Genomic DNA, 26,316 nt, shown 5'->3' with positions numbered 1-26,316 from the left:
GGTTTTTCGAGACAGGGTTTCTCTGTGGCTTTGGAGCCTGTCCTGGAACTAGCTCTGTAGACCAGGCTGGTCTTGAACTCACAGAGATCCGCCTGCCTCTGCCTCCCGAGTGCTGGGATTAAAGGCGTGCGCCACCATCACCCGGCCTCTGAGAAATTTCTAAAGCAGTTCAAACCATTAGTCTTGTGGCTAATGCAAACCTTTGATCAGCTACATATATGACACTTAAGTAATCATGCATATCAAGGCCCAGGGTGTCTGTGCAGCTTTTACTTACACATTATAGCTAGTGTGTTTACTACTGTATTTGTTTTGCAGGACTGAGTGGTAGAATTTATGGTCTCATGCCTGTTAGCTAAAAACGGTACCACCGAGATCCACCCACAGCCATTTATGAAGGCACAAGTCAGCCAGGCGGTGGTGGCCTTTAATCCCAGCACTTGGGAGGCAGAGGCAGGCGGATCTCTGCGAGTTTGAGACCAGCCTGGTCTACAAGAGCTAGTTCCAGGACAGGCTCCAAAGCTACAGAGAAACCCTGTCTCAAAAAACAAACAAACAAATAAATAAGAAGAAGGCACAATGTCCAGATTCCCTGGCATATTCAGTTTTCCAGTCCTAATCCATAGGATTTAGAGGCAGTTCTGGCATACAAACCCTGGCTTGCTTGTTTGTGTTAACCTATTAATAGAGAAATGACATGAAATTAGCTTAGCTACTTTGACTTCTTTTCCTTGATGCATTCTGAAGCGTTTGGAAAGCAGATTCCAGTTAGATATATATTGTGAAATTTAACTTTACACATCGATACACAAGTCACTAAGGAAAGCGGAGTGGGGTTTTTTGAAAATTTCACCTATAGTCTATACATATATTATTAACTTGAAATATTAAGCATCTTTTTAAAAAAGATTTGTTTGTTTATTTGTTTGTTTATTTGTTTGTTTATTATGTATACAACATTCTGCCTCCATGTATGCCCACGCACCAGAAGAGGGCACCAGATCTCATTACAGATGGTTGTGAGCCACCATGTGGTTGCTGGGAATTGAACTCACCACCTCTGGAAGAGCAGCCAGTGCTCTTACCACTGAGCCATGTTTCCAGCCCAACATTAAGCATCTTGTAAGTAGTTTTGAATGTCACATTTTGTGTTTTGAAGCCCTAATTTTTATTTCTCTTTCTTTTCTTTCCTTCCTTCCTTTTCTTTTTTCTTTCTTCTTTTTTCCCCTGAGACAGGGTTTCACTGTGTAGCCCTAGCTGTTCTGGAACTCACTTTGTAGACCAGGGTGACCTTGAGCTCATAGAGATCCACCTGCCTCTGCCTCTTTTTTGTTGTATTTTTTGTTGTTGTTTGTTTAGACAGGGATTCCCTGTATAGCCTTGGCTGTCTCAGACCTCTGTAGATGAGGCTGTCCTCAAATTCACAGAGATTCACCTGCCTCTGTCTCCTGAGTGCAGGGTTTAAAGACGTGCACCACCACTTCCTGACTCAGCCTCTGCCTCTGGAGTGTTGTGTTTAACTGGAGAGTTGACTCTGGTTAAGAACACATGCTGTTGTTTCAGAGGACCCAGGTTTGATTCCCATTACCCACATGGAGGTTTACCATTTTCTCAGGTACCAGGCATGCATGTGGTACACATACATACAGACAGACGAAACACTCAGACACATAAAATAATAACAATAATAGTAAGTCATGTGCCTCTACATCTGGCTTTTAAGTTTCTAATCTCAGCATTTTAATTTAGATTTAGTAGAACTATTTAATATATTTGCAAAAAATCTTATAAGCATCTGTTATTGAATATTTCCTAAATTTCAGGTGCCATTGTGTTTAATGATGTATGTTTCTCTTGTAACTGTGCACATAGATGCAACTGTCTTGTGACCAAGACTGTGATATCTATGAAGAAAAGTTTATTGCCCATTATAAATCATCTTTCAATAATATGCTAGACATGGTAGGTGAGTTAAAGAAAGTATTTACAGCCAAACATGTGATCTAATGCACATATAAATATGTAATATGCATGCATTTAAAAATTATTCTTGACTTGCCTTAATGTTATGTTACACCATATTCCATAATACAGAACATTATGTAGCCATCAAATCCCAAATGGACTGGGTAATATAGGTTAGTGGTAGAATCTGCGCCTCAAGTCTGTGACTTCAGTTTTCAGCTTGGTAAGCCCAAAATAGAATAGATGTGGTAACAACATAAAGAATGAGCAATGGGAGGGCATAGAAAGCAAACAAACAAAAAGAACATAAGGTAACCCCTTAAATGATACTGAAGTTATCACTGGTTGAGATGTGAAGCTTTTCTTGGTTGGGTTTCTTTAGAGTTAAAGGTATCATTTTCAGTGCATTATGAAAAAATCACCAAGGGAGATTGCAATAACTTGACCTTTATCCTTGGATGGGTATTTGGGAATAGAAATAGAATTCTAGTGATCTTTTTAAAGACTCTAAAATTTTTGCATCGTATTTTGACTAGTCAAGCACTAGATAACATGATAGCCTTTCTGTTCTTATTTAAGCTTGCTGGGCTTCTTTTGTATTCTTTTGTATAAAGGACAGAATCTGGCTATGTTGGCAACCTACGCAAGAGTTTATTTTTATAGCCTCTGGGAGATGGTGAATTCTGTAGCAATTGTAATGAATAGGGAGCAATAAATAGGTACAGTAATTACCGAAGCTGGAAGAAACTTGAGAGACAAGCGAATGTGACTGGAGGGAGCCCTAGGTATATCCTTCATGTGCACAGCATATTCAGAGTCGGGCTCCGATGGAAGGGCTAGAGAATTTGGACTGGACCCAAGGCAGGTGACTTGGTTGTACCACCAGTTTTTGCAAATGTGAAATTAGTGGTTTTAAAAGCTGTTAACTTTGGACTGGAGAGATGGATCAGTGGTTAAAAGCACTGTCTGCTCTTTAAGAGGACCTGGGTTCAGTTCCTGGCACCCATACAGCAGCTCACAAACTATAACTCCAGTTCCAGGGGATTGGACACCCTCTCTGGCCTTTATGGGCACCAGGCACACACACAGTACAGAGACGTAGATGTAGGCAAAACACTCAGATACATAATTTTTTAAAGTAATGAATAAATGTTTTTAAGTCATGCCACCTGATGTTGGGATGGGAGGCTAGCCTGAGGTACATGTGAGTTGTATATTGAGGCCATCTCAGAACAGAAAGATGGAAACAATGACAAGAAACTTCCAAGGGGGGCTGGAGAGATGGCTCAGAGGTTAAGAGCATTGCCTGCTCTTCCAAAGGTCCTGAGTTCAATTCCCGGCAACCACATGGTGGTTCACAACCATCTGTAATGAGGTCTGGTGCCCTCTTCTGGTCTGCAGGGATACACACAGACAGACTATTGTATCCATAATGAATAAATAAATAAATTATTATTTTTTTTTTAAAAAAAAAGAAACTTCCAAGGGTGGGGAGATGCCTCAGGCATTTGCCACTAAGCCCGACAACTTGAGTTTGATCCCCAGGGCTCCCAAAGTGGAAGGAAAGACCCAGTTCTCACAGGTGATCTCTGACCTCCACGGGCATAATGTGGCACAAGTGCAGCTCCCTGCAGGCACAACAAATGAATGGAATAAAGCACACACAGCGGGTAGTACTCTACCGTGCTCTTCCTCAGACAGCCGTTAGCACAGCAGCTCCGTCAGTACTGGAACACCGAGAGGAACTGCTTCTACTTACCCTTATCTGCGCATGGGGAAAGCTATTCTACATAGTACTTCTTCACGTGTGGGGAGTCCAACTTGTCATTTCGAGAACCTAGATCCTCATGCATGCTAGATAAGCAGTCTACCGCTGAGCAGCGCCCCAAAATTGCAGGGTTTTTTTTTTTTTTAATCCATCACACCCGAAAACGACAGGGTTCTCTAATCCATCACTGTGGTCAATATATTTAATATTTCTGGGCAGGTGAGATGGGTCGGTGGGTAAGGGTGTTTGCCATGTAAGCCTGATGCCCTGAGTTTGCCCGCTGGATCTCACGTGAAAGGGGAAGGAGAGAATGACTCCAGAGTTGTTCCCTGTCAGCCACATGTGGCAGGCACCATGGTGTGTGCTGTGAAACAATTGTAAGATGTTTTTAAAGAAGACCCTTAACATTCCCAATCCCACAAAGATCCTGCCTATTGTTCTTTTAAAATAATTTGCACCCCCAGCCTCACTGTGACCTGTATCTGTGGTTTGTTTCTCTCTGTTGCTATGTAGTTTTCCTGGTGTTTTCGTACAAGAGTTGTAGCCATTCACCTTTGAAAGCTATCTGGGCTTATTATAGTTAGACCTAAGCTGTTGTGAGTATTCATATACAAGTGTTTATATGAATGTTAAGTTTTCATTTCTTCGGGATACTTGCCCAAGAGTACAATTGCTGTGTCATGTGATAGTTAATGTTTAAGTTTTTTTTAAAGATTTATTTATTTATTATGTACACACTGTTCTGCCTGCATTCCAGAAAAGGGCACCAGATCTCATTACAGATGGTTGTGAGCCACCGTGTGGTTGCTGGGAATTGAACTCAGGTCCCCTAGGAAGAGCAGCCAGTGCTCTTAACCTCTGAGCCATCTCTCCAGCTCAATGTTTAGTTTTATTAGAAACTGCCAAATTGTTTTCTAGAGTAACGGTATCATTTTATGATCTCACCAGCAGTATCTGAGAGATCCAGTTTCTCTGCTTTCTTGCCAGCATTTGGCATCATCACTGTTTTATTTTGGTCATTTTGATAGGTCAGTGGTGTCTTTCAATTGTATTTCCCTGGTGATTGATGGTGTTGAACATCCTTCTGTGTGTTCATTAGCAATCTGTCTATATATGTGTGTGTGTCTTTGTTTCTGTGTGTCTGTGTATGTGTATATATATATATATATACACATTCATGTGTGCAGGTGAAAGGTGAATGCACCGCAGAAGCAAGAGTAGGATGTTGTGTCTTCCTTAGTTGTTCTTTAGCCTTTTTTTTTTTTTTGGAGACAGGGTGTGTCACTGAACCTAGAGCTCACCATTTAGGCTACGTTGGCTGGCTAACCAGCTGTGGTATCCACCTGTCTCTGTACCTCAATGCAGGAGTTCGTGACTATGCCCAGCTTTTACGGAGGTGCTAGGGATTTGAATCTGTTATTCGTCTTGGCTTTGGGGCTCACAAGTTCTTGTCAAGTGCGTGGTACACAAGCATTTTCTCCCAGTCTATAGATTTTGTTTTGTTTTATTTTGTTTTGTTTTTGCAGTCTTTTAAGAGGATAAGATTTTAATTATGATTGGGTTCATTTTACCCTTGTTTTCCTTTGTAAAGATTTATTTATTTTCTGTGTATGCATGTTTAGCTTTCAAGTGTGTCTATGTCGTGTGCATCCTGGAAGTTCTGAAGTTATGGACAGTTGTTAGCTGCCACGTGGGTGCTGTGAATTGAACCTGGGTCCTCTATAAGAGCAAATGCTCTTAACTGCTGAGCTAGCTCTCCAGCCCACACTTCTGTTTTTATAGATCATGCTTCTAGTGTCTATTCTAAGAACTGCTTGCATAGCCTAGAACCTGAAGGTTTTCTCCTACTTTTTTAAATGACAATTCCATAGTTATACACTTTTTGCTTTTGTAAACTGAGGCTTAGGTTTACCTGCCTGTTTTTTTTTTTTTTTGTTGTTGTTGTTGTTGTTTTTGTTTTTCGAGACAGGGTTTCTCTGTGGTTTTGGAGCCTGTCCTGGAACTAGCTCTTGTAGACCAGGCTGGTCTCGAACTCACAGAGATCCACCTGCCTCTGCCTCCCGAGTGCTGGGATTAAAAGCATGCGCCACCACCGCTCGGCACCTGCCTGGTTTTTACATATAGGTGCTCAGTTGTTGCAGAGACTCTTCCTCTGTGGGATTGAATTTGGACTTTTGTCCACTACCAGTTTTGAATTCTTTATAGGAGTCCATTTCTAGATTCTTCCCTGTCTATACTTCACCAGTAGATTTCTTGTGCCTTGCAGAGTGATAATGGGCTCTCATGTTTTTCTTGGCTAGCTGTAATGCTTCTGCAAATGATTTTCTTGGAGCTGGAGAGATGGTGTTGGTATTGATTTTGGAGAGGAGTGGAGTCAGGTTCCCATCATGCATCAGGCAGCTCACATCTGTGATTCTGGTTCTAAGAGCTCATGGCATCTCCCATGGCATCCTGTACTCATGTGTGCACACTTCCTCCATGAATACACAGAACTGAAACTAAATCTTGAAGAGATTTTTCTGTGGTGACCCTTTGCTTAAGATATAGTTTAACTGGGGGCTGGAGAGATGGCTCAGTGGTTAAGAGCATTGCCTGCTCTTCCAAAGGTCCTGAGTTCAATTCCCAGCAACCACATGGTGGCTCACAACCATCTGTGCCCTCTTCTGGCCTTCAGGCATAGACGCAGAAAGAATATTGTATACATAATAAATAACTAAATAAATATTTTTAAAAAGATATAGTTTAACCATTAAATTATAGGACAAATGCTTGCTTCCTCCCTTTAATATTTACTTGTTTAGAGAATAATGCGTTGATTCCTTCCATCCACCAAAAGTGACCAATAATGGGTTTGTAAGTATTATGAACTAATAGATTTTAAACATATTTGATATATTTTAATTCATGCTAGCTATTGTTCCTATTATTGACACTCAAATTGGCTCATATTGCCAAGAGTTTATTCTGATTGGCTTCTGAGTCCATTTGGCACAATTCCTGTGACCTTTGACTGCTTCTTCGTTTGTAGGCCCAAGTTCTCCCAGGCTCTTCCTAGATATTTCCTGCCCCAGACTTGGAAGCATGCATTTCTCTGAGGAACATGATTCCTTTTCATAAGAAGTGATAGAAGCTACAATTTGGATGTTAGCTACCAGCTGTCCTTTAACACTCAGTATTTTTATAAGCATATAAATGTAATTGTTGGCATTTATGTAAACAATTATTTACATTTATGTTATAATTTATATAAATTGTAATACATATATGAAAGAGAAAAATCATGAGTGTATACTTGTGTTTTCCATTCACATGTTAAAAATAAGGTTTTGGCTAGAAATTATATCTGTGTTCTTGCCTACTTATATGTCTGTGCACAACATGCGTGCCTGTTGCCCACAGAGGCCAGATGACAGTGTTGTATACTCTGGAATGGGAACTACAGACAGTTGTAAATGGTCACGTGGGTGCTAGGAATCAAACCTGGATCCTCTGGAAGAGCATCCAGTGCTCTTAACTGATAAACCATCTCTTCAGCCCCTATGTTTGTATATTTTATGCAGAAAACCTTGCTCTTGATGCCTGATGAGTAACTTAACTTCTCATTCTACAAGTAAATATTTTAGGTCTGATCCTTGGTTTTCATAACAAAAATACCCTGCTGATAAGTCCTGTGGGATAAAAGACCATCCCATTTAAAAGCATTTATAAAAAGTAGCTCCATGCCTTGTTTTAATCGTAGATTATATTTATTTATAGATACAGCCCACGCTTGATGGAAAAAATTCTTCAGATGGCCGAAGGTATTGATATTGGGGAGATGCCGTCATACGATCTGATGCTGCCCAGACCTTCCAGAGGTCAAAAGCGCTACCTTTCAGCCTACGATGGTGAGTATAACTTGTTTCTGGGAGGTGGGATTTGAAGACGTGTGGCTTCTTAAAATGATATGAGTGTAGCATGTGGCTTCAAATAACACTGGTAGCACTGGATGCTATGCAAAGATAAATGTTTTTTTAAAATTTTGCTTTTGAGACCGAGTCTCTCTGTGTAGCCCTGGTTGTCCTGGAACTCACTTGGTAGAGTAGGATGGCCTCAAGTTCACAGATATCCACCTGCCTCTGCCTCCCAAGTGCTAGGATTAAAAGTGTTTGACTCCATGTCTGACCCAGATAAATGACTTCTAACTTACATACAATTTTCGAGTATGCTAAAAAGAACCGAAAGTGCAGAAGTCCCACTGTAATGCTATATCCTCGAAGTCTATGCCATGGAACCTTCTTCTAAAAAGAAGAGTCTCATTCTGAGATTATCTGAGCAATTAGATGTTCTTGGACAGGTCTGGACGGACCAGCTTTCTACTGGGGAGTGCTGTCGGGAAAAAGCACTAGTTTCTGGTATAGTCTTAGAGTAGGTCTCTGTGACTTCACTGTGGTGTCCTCCACTTATCATTAGTTCCAGTTGTTATCACTTCTAGAAATAAAGGTAAATAAAGCCTTTTGTACAGGACAAGTCAGAGCTAAGGTTTTGGTTGAAAACTAATTTTGATACTACAGTTACAACCAGGTAAAGCACTATCATAGCCACTCACCTCTGAAACAAAAGAGAAACATTTAGTAAATGCATCTGGTTATCCATCATTTCTGTTGCCTTAGAGTCATCTGTAGTTCTGGTACCCTTTGCACACAGGTGATAAGAGATTGTTCTAGCACGTCCTTCCAGTATAGGGGAAGAGTTCCCTTCACTTGTGCTTTGGCTCACTTGTAATCTCCTCTGCTAGTCCTGCACGGCAGCAGCCTGCATACTTGATTTGATGAGCTGTTTCCTATTCAGAGTCTTCCCTAATGCATGGAGGGTAAGGGAGCGTCACCCCTTGTGGTAGAGTCTTTATGGTGACATGAATCCCTTCACCCAAGTGATTGGGACAGACCTTGTACCAACTGTGCCGCTTCAGATAATACGGTTGGTGCTATTTTCCTGCTGGGTTCTTTTGAAATATTCCCATTTTAATGAATTGTAAATTTCACTCATTCTATAGGTCAAAATCCTCCTAAAAAGCAAGCTGGTTCCAAATTCCATGTGAGACCTCGTTTTGAGCCTGTACATTTTGTAGCTAGTAGTTCAAAAGCTGAAAGACAGGAAGATCCTTATGGCCCTCAAACAAAAGAGGTAAATGGACGAACACATTTTGTCAGCATGCCAAGAAACTTCTACCAAGATTATACTCAAGACTCTTTCAATATGCAAGATGGGAATTCTCAGTATTGTAATTCATCAGGATTTATTTTCACAAAAGAGCAGCCTGTAACAACCAACATGTATTTTGACAGGAGGAACCCTGCCCCAAGCAGCACATCCCAGCTGGCAAACTGTCAGCCACCTCCAGAGCCTTCTCCTTCACAGATGTATCCTGAGTCAGTGGTTGCTGAAAAACAGTATTTTATTGAAAAGTTAACAGCAACTATCTGGAAGAACCTTTCTAATCCAGAGATGACTTCTGGATCTGATAAAATTAATTATACCTACATGCTAACTCGTTGCATCCAGGCATGTAAGACAAATCCTGAGTATATATATGCTCCTTTAAAAGAAATTCCTCCTGCTGACATCCCCAAAAATAAAAAACTTCTCACAGACGGCTATGCTTGTGAAGTTAGATGCCAAAATATCTATCTAACTACAGGTTATGCAGGGAGCAAGAATGGGTCCAGGGATCGAGCTACTGAGCTAGCTGTAAAACTCTTACAGAAGCGGATTGAGGTTAGAGTTGTCCGGCGGAAATTCAAGCACATCATTGGAGAGGACCTTGTAGTATGTCAGATTGGCATGCTTTCATATGAATTTCCCCCGGCTCTAAAGCCACCAGAAGACCTGGTAGTACTGGGAAAGAATGCTTCAGGGCAGCTTATTTTTAATAGTTCTGCCAAACATTGGACCAATTTTGTCATTACAGAAAATGCAAACGATGCTATTGGCATCCTTAACAATTCTGCCTCATTCAATAAAATGTCAATTGAGTACAAATATGAGATGATGCCAAATCGCACATGGCGGTGTCAAGTATTCCTACAGGATCACTGCTTAGCTGAAGGTTTTGGAACCAAGAAAACAAGCAAACATGCAGCTGCTGACGAAGCTTTGAAGGTTCTTCAAAAAACACAACCCACTTACCCATCTGTCAAAAGTTCCCAGTGCCACTCGGGCTCGTCACCCAAGGGATCAGGAAAGAAGAAAGATATAAAAGATGTTGTAGTTTATGAGAATTCTTCCAATCCTGTGTGCACCCTGAACGATACAGCTCAGTTTAACCGAATGACAGTTGAATATGTCTATGAGAGGATGACAGGCCTCCGCTGGAAATGCAAGGTGATTCTGGAAAGTGAAGTCATTGCAGAAGCAATTGGGGTGAAGAAAAGTGTCAAATATGAAGCTGCTGGAGAAGCTGTGAAAACCCTCAAAAAGACCCAGCCAACTGTCATTAACAACCTGAAGAAAGGGACTGTTGAAGATGTGATTTCAAGAAACGAAATTCAGGGCCGCTCAGCAGAAGAAGCTTACAAACAGCAAATCAAAGAAGATAACATAGGAAATCAACTGCTGCGAAAAATGGGTTGGACGGGTGGTGGCTTGGGTAAATCTGGTGATGGCATAAGGGAGCCTATCTCAGTCAAAGAGCAGCACAAGCGAGAAGGACTTGGACTAGATGTAGAGAGGGTCAATAAAATCGCTAAGAGAGATATAGAACAGATCATCAGAAACTATGCCCGCTCTGAGAGCCACTCAGATTTGACCTTCTCCACAGAGCTGACTAATGACGAACGGAAGCAAATACATCAGATTGCTCAGAAGTATGGCCTGAAGAGTAAGTCTCATGGGGTGGGCCATGATAGGTACCTGGTGGTAGGTAGAAAACGGCGGAAGGAAGACCTCCTAGATCAACTCAAACAGGAAGGCCAAGTGGGGCATTATGAGCTTGTCATGCCCCAAGCAAATTAAGTTTTTACTAAGTTATCTTGTAAATACCATGTGAGGCAGATCAAATTTAAAAAAAAAAAAAACTACATAATCTGGTTGAAGAATATTCATTCTTAAGATGTTTCACCTTGTTTGTTTCATGTAGTGCTTTATTAGGTTTGGAACTTGGCGAATTCTGTCCACTCGTATTAGCTTACCCCAGCAGATGATATTGTGCAGTTACTGTTTGTGTCTTTCACATTGCCCCGTCCCTCAGATTTTAGTAGTTTGTACAAGCAAAAACACCCATCTAAGTGCAATTTCACCCTGAGGAAAATAATTCACATTATAAAGGGCATAGCACAGCAATCTGTAACAACATGTAAAGTAAATGCTGACTCTAAGCTACAGCTAATTCCAGATTTACTTAAAATGTCAGGTCAATTTGTACTAGCAATTTTCATCTTTGTGTGAAGCCAATTATAGAACGTTTAACAATAAATTGTGCTGTACATGTAAATGTCTTTATCAACTAAATGATGTAAAACTTTCTTAAAAGTAATTTTAGTGTTTGTTTATTTATAACTTCTACCCTGTGATTTCCAGGATATTGGAAGTGATTTACTGTATCTTGTGCTATATGACTTTTAACAAATTCTAGTCTTCCTGCTGAGAGAGCACTACTTGAGAGAGATGTCACAAAGTTTCCAAAAAGCCTTGATTCAATCAGAAGAAAGGAAGCTTGAATTGTTTGTTCTTGGTGCCTTGCAGAGAGACTCAGAGCAACTCTCCATTGTAGCTTTCACACGGTCTGTGCGTCACATCCAAGGCAACCACAGCTGTGGTAGGGCCTGGTAAAAGACTGAAGATTGGTACATTGGTGCTTTGATGAAAAGGTCAGTTGGCTGGTCCCTCTCTCAAACAGCTTATTATGCCCCAAAGCCAACTTTGTAACATACTTAAAACTGCTATTTTCGCTTATTTCTGGAATGTAAAAATGTATAAAAATAAAAGAGTTAGTGTATGCTTCCTCAAAATGGTGGTGTGCTTCTTTCTGGAGAGCAACCTAGTAGCAACACTTTGGGTCTTTGGACAAAGGAAGTGATGGTTGCACAGAATAGTTCAGTCACAGCACACATGGATAAATGTAATGATTTAGCAAATAGGAGAAGAATCTGTCACTCGTCCTGGTTTTTGTTTGCTTTGTGGTTTTGTTTTCTTGTATGCCAGCATTCTGACTTATCAAATCTTTGGCTGTTTACTTTTATGTGGTTTTATTGTATCTCAATGAATCAAGTAATACCTAGCAATAAAAGAAATGAATATTACAATATTGATAGTTAACTCCAGAGAAGTGATGGTAAGGACTCCTAGGTTGTTTGTAGTGTCCTTTGAAAAAAGATTTATTTTTTTATAATGTGTGTGGGAGGGAGTTATATGCATGTGAATGCATATGCCCATGGAGGACAGGTGTCAGATGGGGCTGACAATATAGGCACTTGTCAGCCTCCTGCCATGGGTGCTGGGAACTGAACTCTGGTCCTCTGGAAGAACAGTGTGTGCTCTTAACCTCTAAGCCAGCTCTTCAACCCCCATATGCAGGGTTCATGTTTGGTTTGTAACTGGTCCACACCACAATGCATAGTAAATTCCATTTTGCTTTCCTACTCCTTTTTCTACTTTATACTAAGCAGATAGAGTAAAATGTGTATTTAAAAATATAGATTACCTTTTATATATGGACCTCTTTCCTTCCACGCACCTGCATTGGCTAGCACAGGACAGCATCTGCTTTGCACTCTTTTCCATAGTGTATATACTTTATTCGTTTGGTAGAAGAGATGTACATTTTATTTTGGTGTGTAATACTTTAGTAGAAACAGAACTAGGGTAGAACTTTCATAGATTTTGTGATTATAACTATTTTTTTACCTGCAAAATTCACTCCCATCTTGGAAAGTTATGGTTCAGGTAGTTAGAACACTGTGTCTTTGGTTTTTCTGGATGACAAGAGATGGTTTTTAGAGAGTATGAGATGTGAAAACTTGGTTTGCTTGTCTCTTTATGTTTTACTCCAAGATGATTTTTGTTGCCTTGGAGGAGTGGTATGAAATCAGATTTGTTTATAAAAGCCTAATGGAACAGATTAGTTACACTTGAGGCTCTGTGATAATTGGGTTAAGTATATAGGAATTGGGTTCCTGATTTTGGTGGACCGGATAACTTGGTAGATAGAGCAGCTTTAGTATTGATGTGGAAAAATCAGGTTGACAGGAATAAGCTGCTGACAACCTTGCTGTTCCAGTTTCCAGTTTTCCTTTTATTTGGTCCTTGCATTTTCCTTCTCTTAGAAATAGAAGTCATTTTTAGCTCAGGAACTTTGCTATAAAACTTGACAGACTATGAGTGCTTCCAAGTCTTATTTGTATTAAATGTAACCTGAAAACTGTATATGCATATGTGCTTGTGCTCACAGAGCCACTCTTTAACACCTACCCCCCCCCCCCATCGCAAAAGTGAGTGGAAATATCACCCCACTGGGTGCATTTTTTAGTAGTATTCAGTGTGTTTACTTTGCTATGAGTAACCCTTGCAGCGGGTCCTAAATAAAGGACTCTAATTACAGCTTTGGTTCTTCAGCATACCCCCTTCCCCACATAAGCAGGTACAAAATTGAAAGTTTGAGTCTCAGAAAGGCACCTTGAAAATATGTTTTAACTTTCTTGTAATTACATGTGGACAAGGAAGGCTTTGTTAAAAATTGTAAAGAAGAAAAAAGGGTAATTTGTATAAAATGTTCCAATGAGTGTCTAGGTAGCTTTGGCTATGTCTATGTCAGCTTCGTTCTTAAGGTTGTAAAAGGATTATCCCATGAGAAATTGATGATGGTGTTTCTCAGGAGATGTACAAAATAAAATATTACTAAATCAGCCTGTTCCCAGTCTCATGCTAAATGTTTCAAATAGCAGTATTATCCATATTTAAGGTGCCCAGCCAAAACAGGGTGAAAAAAGTTAATTCAAACACCAAATAAAAAAATTAATGGGGTTCACTTTGAAACAGAAATGGACTTGAAAGGGAAATATTAAGTGTATTTGAGGACGTTAGTCCTAAGTGGAACAATGCAATTTACATGGCAGATTGAACTCCCCCACAGTGAGGTCTAAGTACCCTTCAAAGATGACTGAGGTGCATGCATCTTTTCCTTCCAACTACTAATAAGACACAGCATGTTACTGTCATTTTCTCTTTAAAATGAGACTAGTTGCTCCTCAGAGAAGAGCTCACTTGCATTTCAACGTGATGTCAGAGGATACCTACCCTCACAAACTTACACAGAATTTAAGCATTTTATGCGTGTGTTGTATGCCTGCCTGGGTGTATCTTTGTGCACCATCTTGAGTGCAGTACTCATGGAGGCCTGAAGAGGGCATCGGATTTCCCTAAGTACAGGAGTTACAACAGTTTTGAGCAACCCAGTGTGGGTCCTGGGAACTGAAACAGGATCCTCTGGAAAAAGAGCAAGCATTCTTAACTGAGCTGTCTCTCCATCTGTCCCCTACCTCCCTATTATTTTCTTTGAGGTGGAGTTTCATTATGTAACTGCCTCGCCTGAAACTTGCTCTGTACACCAAGTTGCATTCAAAGTCAAGAGATCCATCTGCCTCTGCCTCTCAGATGCTGGAATTAGGCCTATTATAAACATGTCCCACTAAGCTAGAGGTTTTTTAAGAGGTGGATTGTCAAGATAAACAAGTTAGAGCTTAGTCACTGAGCATACTAGTAAGAAAACCTATCATCATTTCATTCTTTGTTCATTGCCTATAATGTACACTGAATTTATGTTAAAATGTTTGAAAAGCATTAACTCTGTGACTGAAAAGTTAAAAAAAGGTTTGCTAATAGTACTGGCTGTCTATTTCCAGAAAGCATTTTGCTTTTGTTGTACTTATTTTTAAAAGGGAAGATAAGTAGATAGGATATCCCTAAAAAAAAGTTAATAAAAGTGTGAACTAAATTTTAAGGTTATTTTTTATTTACAACTTTTGAAAATGTACAGTTTTTACATGGGTTACTTGTGCAAAGTTAGAAGTGCTATAAATGCATAAAAGATTAACAATTAAAATATATTAGACAAAACATTTACAAGCCTTGCCCCATACTGTATATTTAAAAGTGTAAATATCCAAAGGAAAATTGCAGATATGGGCAATAACGTTCTCAAAACACTGAAAGCATGCAGCAATAACTCAGGATTTAAATGAGAAAAGTTTGCAAGAGATAGGCTCACTTCCTTGAGTCATAAAAAGAAAAGTTTATTTAGGGCAATACTGTTCCTTTAAAAAGATTTGAGGATCTTCTGGTTCCCAACTTAAAAACAATAGCTTCTAGTCCTGTTCTCACACCTCTTTAAAAAGCACAAAGCTCCAAAGGCCCGGTTTCTGAAACATAATGAATGCATTTGCACAATGATTATCTTACAAAAAGTGGACTGTGTCAGTTATTAAAGTTGCTTCCATTTGTTAGCTAGGTCCTTTAGTCCTTGCTACCAATAGTGCCATCTTGTAATTCATATTGCTTTACAATGAGTATAGAATCTTTCCGTTTTCCTTCCCCTTTAAGATGTTTACATGATGCATTCCTGTTTTCTTTAGGTCATATCCTAAATACATTCTTTGCCAAATTGAACACAAGGAAAACTGGCCAGGATGAAACACAGCAGCAATCATTTAGTTACAAATAACATCCTGGTCACGGGTATACACAACAGTTTCTCTTAAAAGCTTAGTATAAAAAGTACAGTAACCTGATAACTGCTTAGAGGCTGGAGGATGGAAATGAGATACAACAAAGGGACATATGCAGTAGTAATGTTTGCAAGTAACCCAGGTACAGTACATTGGACTTCAAATGGAATCTCTGATGCTCCACAGGAGGACAGAAAGGGGAAGAAAAACTTGGCAAGGGAAGACAGAAACAGCACAACAGCTATTTTGTTTTTAATAAAGTAAATGTAATGAATTAGGAATAGGAAGCAGATGAATTCATCAATATACATTTTTCTTATGGCCAGCCTCTTCGTTTGTTCTACCCTGAGTCAACAGTCACGCCAGCTTTGTTCTACTATTGCAGAAACACGCTTTTCATATTCCCGCTTGTTCTCCTGGTACAGCTGGGCAGCCTGGCTGTTGGCTGGACTATTGGGATTAGGTTCATCCAATAGAGACTACAGAGAAAAGAGAAATATCAGTTCCCTAATGCAACAAGACAAATTGTTGAGAGCAGCTATTTTATCAATGACTGTCCCAAATAATAGTTAATTTTTCCATCTTCCACATACTAACTTAAAGTAACTGCAACTAGTTCAGGCAAATACACATGCACATACACATATTTCCTGAAGACTTGTATTTTAATGGTCTGCTCCCTTATACAATAATCTTGATCCCAAAATTTAAAAGGTCAAAATAATCACTAATGTAAAAGCATCAAAGATTATAATCACATTAAAGGAAAAAAAATCACCTGTATGGATGTTAAAATGGAAGACACATCATAAGTTGGACTCCAACGGTTCTGAAGTATATCCAGACATATACTACCATCTGCGTAGACTAAGAACACAGAAGTAGGTATGTTAAACATAAGACTACTAAAGTTTAAGCATATTCAAGACAAAAATGCTCAAGAATGCTTTTGGAGTTTAAAGTTTTCTAGTTAACTGTCTAAAAAGGTGTCATAATCATTACTAGGGAAATAAAGTAATCAGAAAATAACATGGTATAAAACTGGAGGGCAGTGCTTATTCTGAAGAAACTATCCTGTTCAGAATGTCACACATATTTCCTAGCAGGTTATCTTCCATAGAATTGTGGGAAGTTCAGCCCATCAAATCTGAAAATTATATATCCTATTTGTAGCAGCTTAACATTCACAAAGTTTTATTTTGGCATAAAGTCTTAACACCATGAAAAAATATTATTAGAAAAAAAGTAAAAGACAATCCTGTAGACAAGTAGCAGCACTTTTCCAACAAACAGTGTCAGATCCTTTAACAGACTCTGGTGTTTGGTGGGTCTGAGTATTGAAAATGTTTCATAGTAATTCTGATTTGCACCTGAAGTTGAAAAATACCTTTCTGAGTGCTAGTGAAGAGAATTACAAAATACACGGTTACCGTAATTTGGCCTATCATTAAACAGGAGCCCCTGCCCCCCAAAGCATTCTTATTTTTGTTTAGTAAGTAAATAACAAAGATTATAAAGCCAGCAAACTGTTAAGTCTCCAAGCAAAGGATGGTACCATCCTCTTGCATTTCTAGGACTATAGATCAATACAGTAAAAGAACATGAATTCCAATTTCCAGAGACAGCAAAATACTTGTACTTCACATAAGCAACAGCATTTGGAATTACCACCGTAAAAAGCATTGTAGGACCTTACAAGAACATGTTTAAAATATCTGCCATAAAAAACAAAACAACAAAACAAACAAACAAAAAACAGGCACTGGTAGTGCACATCTTTAATCCCATCACTTAGGAAGCAGAGGCAGGTGGATTTCTGTGAGTTTGAGGCCAGCCTGGTCTACAGAGTGAGTTCCAGGACAGCCAGGGCTACACAGAGAAAACCCTGTCTCAAAAAAAAAAAAAAGAATAAAATAAAATACTTGCCATTAGGATGGAACATCTTAGAGACAAATCTAACAGTAGGTGGCTTATTCGGATATTCTTCAGTAAATTCAATTGTAAGTTTAAATGTTCCTGTAGTTAAAAAAGGGGGAATAGGAAATCTTATTTATCACTTTTTTTCACATGTACTTTGTTTTTAATGCTTTTTGAATATTTTTAATCATTAAGTGAAATAACATAAGGACAGGGATATAGTATAGAGAAGAGACTAGTTAAGAAACACATCTCAAGGAACTATTCTAAGAACCACCACCGAAAGGTGTTTTAGCTATTTTCCCATTATTCTCCAAAATTAAAAGACAGTCACCATAAACAAAATTGCTGTTTGCTGTATGATAGTCACTATGCACTTTGAACATATCCTTCAAATGATAAGGTACTGAGCCCCAAATTTGACCTTCCTCCTTTAGACTAAAAAGAACTTAGGATTAGAGATACAGTTTAGTACGAGAGCACTTGCCTACTATACAGGGGGCCCTAGTTTTAACCTCCAGAACCCCCGCAAAGCCTCAAAGGCCTATGGCAATCAGGCATTACCTTAAATTTCTCTAGTAGTCCCTAGTATACTAGGACAAAAAGGTTCCAAAAGCATTGCTAGAAATGCAAATCCATAATTAACAAATAAAATGGAACACAGAAAAATGTTCATTGGTTTCTTTTCATGTAATAATGATTATAATGAAAATTTAATTGAATTTAAGCCAGAACAAACTTTGCAGTGCCTATCAAAACCCTCACGTTTGACTCAAAATACTCCACTAAAATATCAATGCAATCATTCACACTAGTGGAGAGAATAACAAAAGTAGCCTACACTTTAGAGTATAACTTAACTATTAATTCCTTTAGAACTAGCAATGTATTTCCTGTTGACTGTCATTAATAGCTTTATTCCTACTTAAGAAAAGAGAATACTATCTTTCTACTGCTATATCTGACACATAACAATATCAAAAATTTGATTTTCTACTACCAACCTGATCTTGCTATGAATGTGTCACAAAATTCTAGAATAATTTAAAATACAATATGGGGGCTTGGCAAGATGGCTAAATAGGTAATGGCATTTGCCACTAAGCCTGACAACTTGTGTTTGATTACCAGAATGCATGAGGTGAGAGAAGTGACTTCTACCAAGTTGTCCTGTGATTTCCACATGTGTACCCACAACCATACAAAAACTAAATTTAAAAAGAAAAATGCTACAAAGTCCTCATACACGGGAGGGAGGGAGGGAGGGAGGGAGGGAGGGAGGGAGGGAGGGAGGGAGGGAGGGAGGGAGGGAGGGAGGGAGGGAGAGGGGCAAGGAAGGAAGGAAGGAAGGAAGGAAGGAAGGAAGGAAGGAAGGAAGGAAGGAAGGAAGGAATTGCTTTTTTAAGTGGAAATATGACACTGAGCGTGTAGCTCAATAAGAGCATTTTGTTTAGCTCAGTCCAGGCCCTTGGTTACATCCACAGCACCATAAAAATAGAAGTAAATAAAATGTAATTGCAAAAGTACATTCCCCAGCTGGGCGGTGGTAGTGCATGCCTTTAATCTCAGGGCTCTAGAGGCAGAGACAGGTGGATCTGTGAGTTCGAGGCCAGCCTGGTCTACAGAGTGAGTTCCAGCACAGGCTCTAAAGCTACAGAGAAACCCTGTCTCAAAAACCCCTAAAAAAGTACATTCCCCAAACTACTGTCACTCTGGAAACTGTTTTCTTTTTGAAGGCCATATGTAGATACTATATAAAGAAGCTTAAGGGGGAACAAAACAGTAAGGAATAGGCATACTTCATGCTTATAAATTTCCTTTAGGTTCTTATTGTTTGAGAAAGGGTCTCTCTGTGTAGTCCTGGCTGCCCTGAACTCCCTAAACAGACCAGGCTGGCCTTGAACTCATAGACTCATCTGCCTCTGCCTGGATTGCTGGGATTAAAGGTATGCGCCACCACCACCAGGCAAAACTGGACTGGCTAAATAGCACACAGAGACCCCAGCTACCCTGAACTAAACTAAACCATCATTAAGTGTGATACCCAAAGGCAGGAAAGAAACAGCACAATGGGTTTAAGAGAACAAGCTCAGGGCTAGGTTCCCAACACACACATGAAAGCTCAGGAGATCCCATGTCATTTTCTAGCCTTTAAGGGCAATAGGCACACACATGCTACACAGACATATGATAAAACACATACATATATTGTTGGTGCTGTATTTGACTAAACCAAGTTTTTCATGTGCAAAAGAAGGCTAATAGTATCTACTGCAACACTGTTGTGAGGCTTAAATGTAGCAAATGTGTATAACAATTACTTTACCTGTAATTCTGCCTCACATATCTAGACCTGGCTGAATGAGAGAAAAATCCAAACTCTGAACTTTACTACCAGTCAGAAACACATAAGTAAATTCAATTATTAAGTAGCACTAATTTCCTGTCACAGAGCAAACACATATATTCATAGGTTGATTATATATGCAGCCGGTTCAAATTCCTTGGCTAGAGCCTTCAGCCTAACTGTGGTCTGAAAGCCTAACTGTGGTCTGAAAGAAGAACAAGAGGCAGTGAATCCAATCTTTGTAAAAGCTTTAGATACCTTTATAAGTGAAACAACTTATTTATGTTAACTTGATTCATAAATTGACTTACCCAAATCTTATACAATGTATACATTTAAAAGGCAACATTCCTTTCAATTACATTAAATAAGCAGAGCCTCTTCAGTGGAACCCTCAATTGCAATTCATGAGATGTAAACAAATTTAATGCAATGAAAAAAAATCATAGGCTATTAAACAATTTCACACCAGAGCTCACCTTCAGAAGGCTAGGCCTTCAACATAATGAAAGATTAGACCTCATCACTGTATACAATCTTCACTGATTTTTCTGATTTTTTTCATCTTTCTGAAGAGGCCAAACCATTTTTAAGTACCAACACAAATAAACATGGAGGCCAGAAAAAAATATATGTGTTAAATGTCTAGTATTTCACAATAAAGACTGACATGGTTGAATTACATAACAGATTCAATGTTTTTGAAAATTCAAAGAGTCAGGCCTGATGGCCTATGTGGCACAAACACCTCTAATCCTAGCACCTGGGAGAGGGAGGCAAGAGAATCAGGAACTTCTTAGGTTCCTCTGGTCATCCTCAATCATATATTTAATTTAAGGTGATATATTTGAGACCCTGTCTCAAAAAACAACAAACAAGACAAAACAAAAAGCAAATTACATATGGGGGAGGGGGAAGACGGAAGGAAAGAAGGAGAGAGGGAGGGAGGGAATAAAGAAAAAAGCAAATGCTATTGTCTAAAAACTTTTCTGCTCGTTTCTTGTCATTTGACTACTAACTTAGGAGCCTGGAGGAAAATTACATGTACTTAAAATCTTTTTGATGATGACTAAAAGAAAATTCTTTATTACTCTTAGTGGACTTTAAGAGATACCTTTTAGTCAGGCAGTGGTGGTGCACACCTTTAATCTCAGCACTCAGGAGGCAGAGGCAGGTGGATCTCTGTGAGTTGGAGGCCAGCTTGGTCTACAAAGTGAGTTCCAGGATAGCTAAGGCTATTACATAGAGAAACCCCATCTCAAAAAAAAGAGATACCTATTTTAAAACGATATACACACTCAAATTCTTAAGGTCACATAAACGTTAAAAAGCAACTGCAATTATCTCAATAATTTTGGACCTGATAAAGAATATATCCCATAACTTTTGTATTTAGCTTATATATAAAGATATTTCAACAAAGTTTTCCTTAACAATATTCTGGTAGAATAAGTTTCCAGAACATATTCATCTCTTCTTAAATATGTGAAGCTAAAGAAAACTGCCTTTAAAAATTCCTTTTCTCAGAATTTCCTCTTTTTAACTAGGACCTGATTCAGAAACCTCTATCAAGGAATAAACAAGAGTTGTGTGAGGGCTTTTAATTTGAAAACACATTGGACACAGCAAATCAGCTGTCACTTATCTCTATTGAATCTCTTCCCTAGTTATAAAGTCTCCAAATGTAATTAAGAGTAATAAAAAAATGGTCAGAATTTGTTTTCGCCAGTCAGAATTCTAAACACCAGAAGAAGCATGCATATATCCTAAAGTGTTCAACAGAGTCAGAGATGGGCACTGTCTTTTAGCTTAACTCCTTTCAGCAATGCCAAGTTACAGACAGTTGTACACCATCAAAAACAAAGGCAGTAATGTCAAAGGCAGCAGTCAAGGTAGATAATGGATTCCACAGTATCTTTTCAATTTACACTACTTTAAACATCAGGAGCACCCTTTAAATTTGAAGTAGCCTGCCTCTAGCAAAATGATGTGCTATTAATAAGCTGTGCCTAGGATAAAATAGTCTGAGGAAAATGAGGGGAGGCAATGAAAATAAATCCCACTACACCACTGGTTCTCAACCTGTGGGTCATGGCCCATTTTGGAGGGAATCAAATGACCCTTTCACAGGGGTCACCTAAGAGCATCAGAAAATACAGATATTTACATTATAATTCATAACAGCAAAAAGTTACAAAGTAGCAATAAAAATAATTTTATGGTTGGGGTCACTACTACATGAGGAACTAACTGTATTAAAGGCTCGAAGCATTAGGAAGGTTGAGAACCACTGGTCTACACATAAAGCTTACATATAAAGAAGTAGCACCAGTCAGGTGGTGGTGGCACAGCATTTGATCCCAGCATTCTGTGAGTTCGAGGCCAGCCTGGTCTACAGTTCCAAGATGCCAGAGTTACACAGAGAAACCTTTTCTCAAAACAACAAGCAAACAAACAAAATAATACCAGTCTAGTAGAGAAGCCTGGCTAGCCCTTATATTAAATTCACCAAAGTAGTGTGCCCTAGAATCACTCTCTCCTGCATCATTTCTTTCTTTTTAGTGCAGCATGGAACAGCAACAGCAGTTATCTCGTCAGTGAGGTAGAGAGAAAGCTAAAGTATTCTGGTTGACTAGCCACAGTTTTTGAAGGGTATCTGAGTATTTGAGACAAATTAGAGAATGGCTGATCTTAACTTACTTCACAGTAAGTTTTCTGACTCAGCAACGTATATATGAAGTAGTTTTAGAAATGGATTGGGCCAGGCAATGGTAGTACACACCTTTTGCCCCAGCACTCGGGAGGAAGAGGCAGGTGGATCTCTGAGTTCGAGGCCAGCCTGGTCTACAGAGAGTTCCAGGACAGCCAGGACTATGTAGAGAAACTCAGTCTTGGAAAAAAAATGAATGTTTTTGTTGTCACCTTTAAACTTTAAACTAAAGAAAGATAAGTCATTGAGGAAAAAAATTACAGAAAGATTAAGCACCCCAAACACTAAAGAATTTCGTGAATTCTAATAGTTTTAATCATTCTTTAAATGACTTAAACCTTAAAAGACCCAAAACACCACACACACACACACACACACACACACACACACACACACGTCTGCCTATAAAACTCTATCACTGTCAATTATGATTGAGATATTGTGGTATAGGCAGACATTCAAGAGATGACCAATGGGAGTGGAGTAAGTGAAGCGTTTTCAAGAACTTGTTATAGTATTTCAACTGCACAGCAATCTAACTATGCCAAACAGAAAGGCTTATTTTCTTTATTGCTTTCTTTTTTGAGACAAGGTTTCATTATGTACCCCTGGCTGGCCTGAGTCTATGTAAGCTAGACTAGTCTCGGGTTGACAGAGATCTACCTGCCTCTACCTCCTCTGCCTTCCAGATGCAGGAATTAAAGGCATAGGGCACCACGGCAACATTCAAAAACAAAGGTGTTGAAGGGCAGTTAGTATGTGTGCTTAAAAGTCAGACCTAAATTGCTTAAGTTATACACCTCTTGCTACAAACTCAGTATTCAGGTAGGCTGGACGTAAGGCAAACCTCACTTCTGAAGCTGCTGTCAGATTCCTGACCAGAGGACCCTAAGGAAAACCCCGCCTGTAAATGAATTTAAAACCAAGGAACAATCTTACACTGAAAGGAGGCGTTTCTGAGCACCTGTAAGGGAGCGGGGCCCGTGAGCCTCCCATGTCAGAGTGGAAAAGGCAGGCAATTGCGCCTCAGAGGACCCCGCACCCATTCAGCCCCCCGGAAAGCGCACACTAAGCGGAAAGCGCACACTAAGCGCGGCTGAGCACCATCCTTGCCCTTGCGAGGGAGCAGACAGGGAGCGGACACGGGAGCAGATGGTCTCTGGTGGACGGGCTTCCTGCTCCCTGACCTGGGTGGGGGTTCAGCAGGCAGGCTCGCCGCTCCAACCCCCCGCGCTGGGGCACAGCTCTCACGGAGCGACTTTTACCCAGTTGGAAGGTCTCAACCGGCCCGACGGTTGCGGTGCGGTTCCGGGGAAGCACAAGCCTCGCCTGGAGCCGCCACACACTGGATTCCACTCAGACCTTTTTAGCAGGCAGAGGGGGCGAGGCAGAGCAGAGCAGGACTGGGTCGTTAAGCAGGGGGGGGAGGTGAGGGGAGCGGTTGCTGATGACAGGGGACCCCCCTCCCCCCTCCGGCGGGGTAGGCTCCTAAAAGGTGGGGCGAGAAACTCTCTTACCATCCTCAAATGGGGTCCCTTCGGGCCTGCAACACAGAGAAAGAAAAACAAACAAGCGCCAGTCAGCGGCCGCCAAGAGGCTCCCCTTCCTCCCGGGGCTGCGGGGGCGGCGGAGGCGGCGGCGGCTCTGTCAAGGGCTCGCGTCCCTGCCTCCCGGCTGCACCCCGAAAAGCCACCTCGCGCGCCGCTCGGGGTTCGGGAGGCAACGCAGGCCGCCGCCGCCTCGGCCGCCACCACTCCCCACCCCGCCCCCCTAGAACCCCAAATGCTCCCTCTGTTGACCAGGCTGGCCTCGAACTCACAGAGATCCGCCCCCCCCCCCCCCCCCCGGCGGCGGCGGGGAAGGGAGCTAATCGAGGCAGAGGCTCCGGGGAGGCGCCTAGGCCCCAACAACCCCGACTCCCTTCCCCTGTCCCCCCCATCCCCCCTCCGCCGCTCTTCGAGGGGGCCGACGCTGGTCCCTCAGCCCTCAGCAGCGGCCGGGACGCAGACTCACCCAAAAATGACCGCGTTCCAAACCATTATGTTGTTCTCTGATGGAGCCCCGCTCACTCCGGCCGGAGGGTCCTCTTGTAACCTTCAGAAACACACAGCGGCTCCCCTCAGTGCCGCCACTCGCCGCCGGCCCCCCATCACCACACCCCGAGCCGCTCGGCTCCGGGATCCGCCCTGTGTCCCGGCCGGCAGCCCCCGAGCCGCCTTCTCCATGACGGCCGGGGGTTGGGGGGTTACCTCTTGAAGTCCCTCATGAGGCGCCGCCGGGCCGGGGTCGACATGTCTCTAGCGGGGTCAGAGCTGGGGCATAAACCAGGGTCTGCGCTCCCTGAGGAAGCTGTGGGAGCCGAAGCCGCCGGGTGAGCGCCGAGAGGGACAGCGCTGCCTCTCCGAAGCCGAGGGTCGGTCTGGCGCCGGCTAAGCACCACCCCTGAGTAGACGGGGGCTGAACCAACCTGAGGAGAAAGCGAGGGGGGGTGGAACACCTTCCGCCGGACGGGCCGTACCAAGACGCGGGACGGGGGGGCGAAAGTTGTTATGTCACTCAAATCCGGCCTGAGAGCCCCCCCCCCGCCCCCAGTTCGCTGGGAAAGGCTACCCTGGGGAGCAAATGGAAGTCTTCAACTCGCGGGGATTTAACGGGGGAACGCTCTGGTTCCACTTGCTGATTTGAAGACGAACCCTGTGAAGTTTTCTTTTTATCTTTACTTACTTTTTTTTAATCTTTGTTTTTTTCTTTTTCTCTTTTGAGGTACGGCCACCAGTAGGCCAGGCTGACCTCGAACTCACGGAGAAGTTGAGGATGACCTTGAACTCCTGACCCTTCTGCTTTCACCTCCCAAAAGTTGGGATTACAAGAGTGCACCTGCACCACCATGCCAGTCTTTAATTATTTCTTATTTTGTTGCTGGCTTCCCCTGATTCCTCCTCCTCCTCCTCCTCCTCCTCCTCCTCCTCCTCCTCCTCCTCCTCCTCCTCCTCTTCCTCTTCCTCCTCTTTTTTCTTACAATACCATCCAATGTAACACTGACTAATCCAGCCTCCCCATGAACCCCAGAGGCTGGCCCTTGCAGTCACCTCAGACTGCCAAGGTCTGTGATGACAGAAATATGCCTTCACCCCTGGCTTCTTTTGTTTGGACAAGGAATAATTTATTATAGGGTGGAGGAAAGCAGAGAGGAGAAGTTGAAAGAGAAGAGCAGAGGGACGAGCTGGCAGAGGGAAACCCATTCTCAAAAGCACAAAGGTTCGGATCACATTCCCACAGCCCCAAGAGACTGGTGGTGCAGTGGTTAAACTAGTGGGCAAAGTAGAAAGAAAGAAAGAAGTGGGTCTTGACTATGAAAATGGGCTCTGGGTCCCTCTTCTTTGGGATGAGGGTGCACAATTCAATCCCAACCTTTAAACCTGGGCCTAAATAAAATGGTATTGGGGTGGTGGTTGAAAATGACAGCTTCAGGCAGATAGAACAGACGGTTTACAATCGCTCCAGGCACTCACAATTTGTCTCTGGAACCACATTTCCCCTTGACAGTTCAACAAGCCCAGCAACTAGTTTAGAGGAGTCCCGGGGATGAGATTGTCCAGCTGCAGGGCCTTGGAAGGACAGAGGATCACAAGGAAAGGAACGGTAGGGCGCGCGTGGAAAAGCTGCGAGTTGCGGGGAGGATTCACGGGTAGGTTAAGGACCTGCGAAAGCAATCACAGTTTGAAAGAAGCAGTTTAAAAGATCAATCCAAAAAAAAAAAAAAATCACTTAGTTGGCACAGACAAGATACGCGTTTAAGAAGGATGGAGACTATGGGAAAGGCGGGTTTGCGTTAAACCCCGGGGAGCTTTGAATGCCAAGCTAACGGGATCCTCGCAAGGTAGAAGGAAGAGCAGGGAAGTGGCGCCCT

At 41.4% G+C, this 26,316-nt stretch overlaps 2 protein-coding genes across 3 annotated transcripts in view; one reads left to right on the top strand and one right to left on the bottom strand.

Annotated features, from left to right (window-relative positions):
* The window catches only part of Nkrf (NFKB repressing factor), an 18,159-nt gene extending 4,545 nt beyond the window's left edge, over nt 1–13,614 (top strand). The window contains exons 2-4 of one of the 2 annotated variants that reach the window (XM_050121890.1): nt 989–1,122; nt 7,490–7,620; nt 8,769–13,614. In XM_050121890.1, the coding sequence (XP_049977847.1) occupies nt 7,506–7,620; nt 8,769–10,726 (2,073 nt within the window). In that variant the 5' untranslated portion in view covers nt 989–1,122; nt 7,490–7,505 and the 3' untranslated portion in view covers nt 10,727–13,614. The remainder of the gene's footprint in view (nt 1–988; nt 1,123–7,489; nt 7,621–8,768) is intronic. The other variant, XM_050121889.1, reaches the window with a different exon arrangement.
* Nucleotides 13,615–14,979: 1,365 nt separating this feature from the next.
* On the bottom strand, nt 14,980–24,827 carry Ube2a (ubiquitin conjugating enzyme E2 A). Its single transcript, XM_050121891.1, has 6 exons — nt 24,656–24,827; nt 24,420–24,500; nt 23,924–23,949; nt 17,359–17,448; nt 16,211–16,299; nt 14,980–15,911 (listed from the first exon to the last, which is right to left on the bottom strand). Exons 1-6 carry the CDS (start codon nt 24,697–24,699, stop codon nt 15,783–15,785), a joined length of 459 nt encoding a protein of 152 aa, XP_049977848.1. The 5' UTR covers nt 24,700–24,827; the 3' UTR covers nt 14,980–15,782.
* Nucleotides 24,828–26,316: the final 1,489 nt, after the last annotated feature.

Source organism: Alexandromys fortis, unplaced genomic scaffold (assembly GCF_014885135.2).
Source record: "Alexandromys fortis isolate MF-2015 unplaced genomic scaffold, M_Fortis_MF-2015_v1.1 scaffold_189, whole genome shotgun sequence".
NCBI classification, from domain to species: Eukaryota; Metazoa; Chordata; class Mammalia; order Rodentia; family Cricetidae; genus Alexandromys; species Alexandromys fortis.
This window is presented reverse-complemented; position numbering and strand designations above follow the sequence as displayed.

Coding starts and splice junctions, on each gene's coding strand:
- Ube2a (XM_050121891.1), bottom strand. CDS start 24,699: ATGTCGACCCCGGCCCGGCGGCGCCTCATGAGGGACTTCAAGAG. Junction 24,501..24,655: donor CTCATGAGGGACTTCAAGAG/GTAACCCCCCAA, acceptor GTGTTTCTGAAG/GTTACAAGAGGACCCTCCGG. Junction 15,912..16,210: donor CCATTTTAACATCCATACAG/GTGATTTTTTTT, acceptor TTTTCTCTGTAG/TCTCTATTGGATGAACCTAA.